Source organism: Camellia sinensis, chromosome 15 (assembly GCF_055761805.1).
Source record: "Camellia sinensis isolate YWXY chromosome 15, ASM5576180v1, whole genome shotgun sequence".
In the NCBI taxonomy this organism is placed as follows: Eukaryota; Viridiplantae; Streptophyta; class Magnoliopsida; order Ericales; family Theaceae; genus Camellia; species Camellia sinensis.
The window spans coordinates 68,966,678-68,968,372 of record NC_138975.1 but is presented as its reverse complement, the minus strand read 5'-3'; the positions used below and the strand labels follow the sequence as shown (position 1 = coordinate 68,968,372).

The window sequence follows — 1,695 nt, the reverse complement described above, 5'->3', positions numbered from 1 at the left end:
TCATCAGAGGGAGCACCGAGCACTAGACCAGCTCGTCTCTTCTTCTTGCTCTCCAAACATTGAAGCTATGAAACCCCCCAAGAAGTTCACCCCACCAAAATTCACACCATATGATGGGAAGTCAGATCCACTCACACACATCAGCCACTACCGGAAGATGATGTCTTTATGGAATCGAGATGAGGCATTGGTGTGCAAGGTCTTTCCATCCAGCTTGGGAGAGTCTGGACTTTGATGGTTCGATCGTCTTCCTGCTGGATCGATCTACGACTAGAAGTAGCTTTCTGAAGAATTCGTGGCCAGATTTGTTTCCAATACCAAGATCCCAAAGGAACCGGATACCTTGTTCGGTTTCCGGAAGGAAAAGAAGGAAACACTGTGTAACTACGCAAGGAGGTACTAGAAAGAATACAATGATTTGGAGGAAAATATCTACAGTGAACAGATGGCAGTATTGTCTTTTAAGCATGGTCTACGGTCAGAAAACAAGTTGAGGCAATCACTTACCAAGCGCATAGCCACTGCACTGAAGGATTTACGTGCCAGAATTGAACAGTACGCTTGACTCGAAGATGATCAAATTACCATTGAAGTGGCATCGGCCGAACAGCCAAGCCGGGGAGACCGACGAAGAACAAACCGAGGAGAACCCCGAAAAGTCACAGTGAACAAGGTAGACAAGTCTAAATCCCACAAAGCAGTTATTACAATATTCAAAGAGCCTATCTACCGTATCATGGAGAAAATCAAGAGAGAACCATTCTTTACTTGGCCACCAAAGATGTTAGGAAACCCAGCTCAGCGCAACTAAAAGCTAAGGTGTACCTATCACCAGGACAGGGGGCATATGACTCAGAACTGCAGAGTGTTAAAACAACATTTGAAAGATTTGGTGGTTGCTAGGCATCTCCAGGAATACATCGATCCAGATAAGATCGTGACCGAACAGGAGAATCCCCCACCACAACCAAATGCCGAGCATTCCCCTCGACTGGTCATTAATGTAATCCATGGCATAGCCAATCTTGAGTGGGATGAGGTATTTCAAGAGGAAATTACAAAAGCTGCACAGATTTAACAAGTAATGTCAGTCGGTCCCGCACCAAAAAAGGTTAGAATAATACCTAAATCTCCCTTATGTACTGTTTCATTTACTGAGAAAGATTTAGAAGGTATTCAACATCTACACACTGATGCATTGATTATAACTGTGAGGATTGGAAAACGATTTGATGTAAAACGAGTCCTAGTGGACCAGGGTAGTGCCGCAGATATCTTGTATTATGATTTGTTCAGAAAGCTCTGTCTCTTTGAGCAGCATCTCACCCCAGCAATAGCACTGCTGGTCGACATCAATTCTCAACCCGAATGGCCACTTGGCAGGATAGTATTTCCTGTAGTAGCTGGGACAAAGACTCTTCAGATAGAATTCTTATTTATAAATACTCCATCCTTTTACAATGCCATCCTTAGTCGACTATAGATTCACCAAATGAAAGCAGTTCCCTCAACCTACCACCAACTCATCCGCTTCCTAATAGAGCATAGAGTAGAGCAGATCTTAGGGGACCAAGTTACATCAAAGCATTGTTTCATGGCTGCTATGAAGGCCAAACAACTTTGTAATCTGGTTCAGAAGGTTGAAGTAGCAGATCAGTCTGTCTTAGAAGATGTTGAAGGAACCCTAGTCGGAAA

At 43.7% G+C, this 1,695-nt stretch overlaps 1 protein-coding gene across 1 annotated transcript; it reads left to right on the top strand.

Annotated features, from left to right (window-relative positions):
- The first annotated feature begins 847 nt into the window (after positions 1–847).
- Positions 848–1,483, top strand: LOC145813040 (uncharacterized). Its single transcript, XM_082908301.1, has 2 exons — positions 848–1,039; positions 1,160–1,483. Exons 1-2 carry the CDS (start codon positions 848–850, stop codon positions 1,481–1,483), a joined length of 516 nt encoding a protein of 171 aa, XP_082764427.1.
- Positions 1,484–1,695: the final 212 nt, after the last annotated feature.

Bases quoted from the DNA above. Each gene is read 5' to 3' on its own strand.
- LOC145813040 (XM_082908301.1), top strand. From the start codon at position 848: ATGACTCAGAACTGCAGAGTGTTAAAACAACATTTGAAAGATTTGGTG. The intron at 1,040-1,159 runs GTATTTCAAGAG...TCATTTACTGAG, and splicing joins CCAATCTTGAGTGGGATGAG to AAAGATTTAGAAGGTATTCA.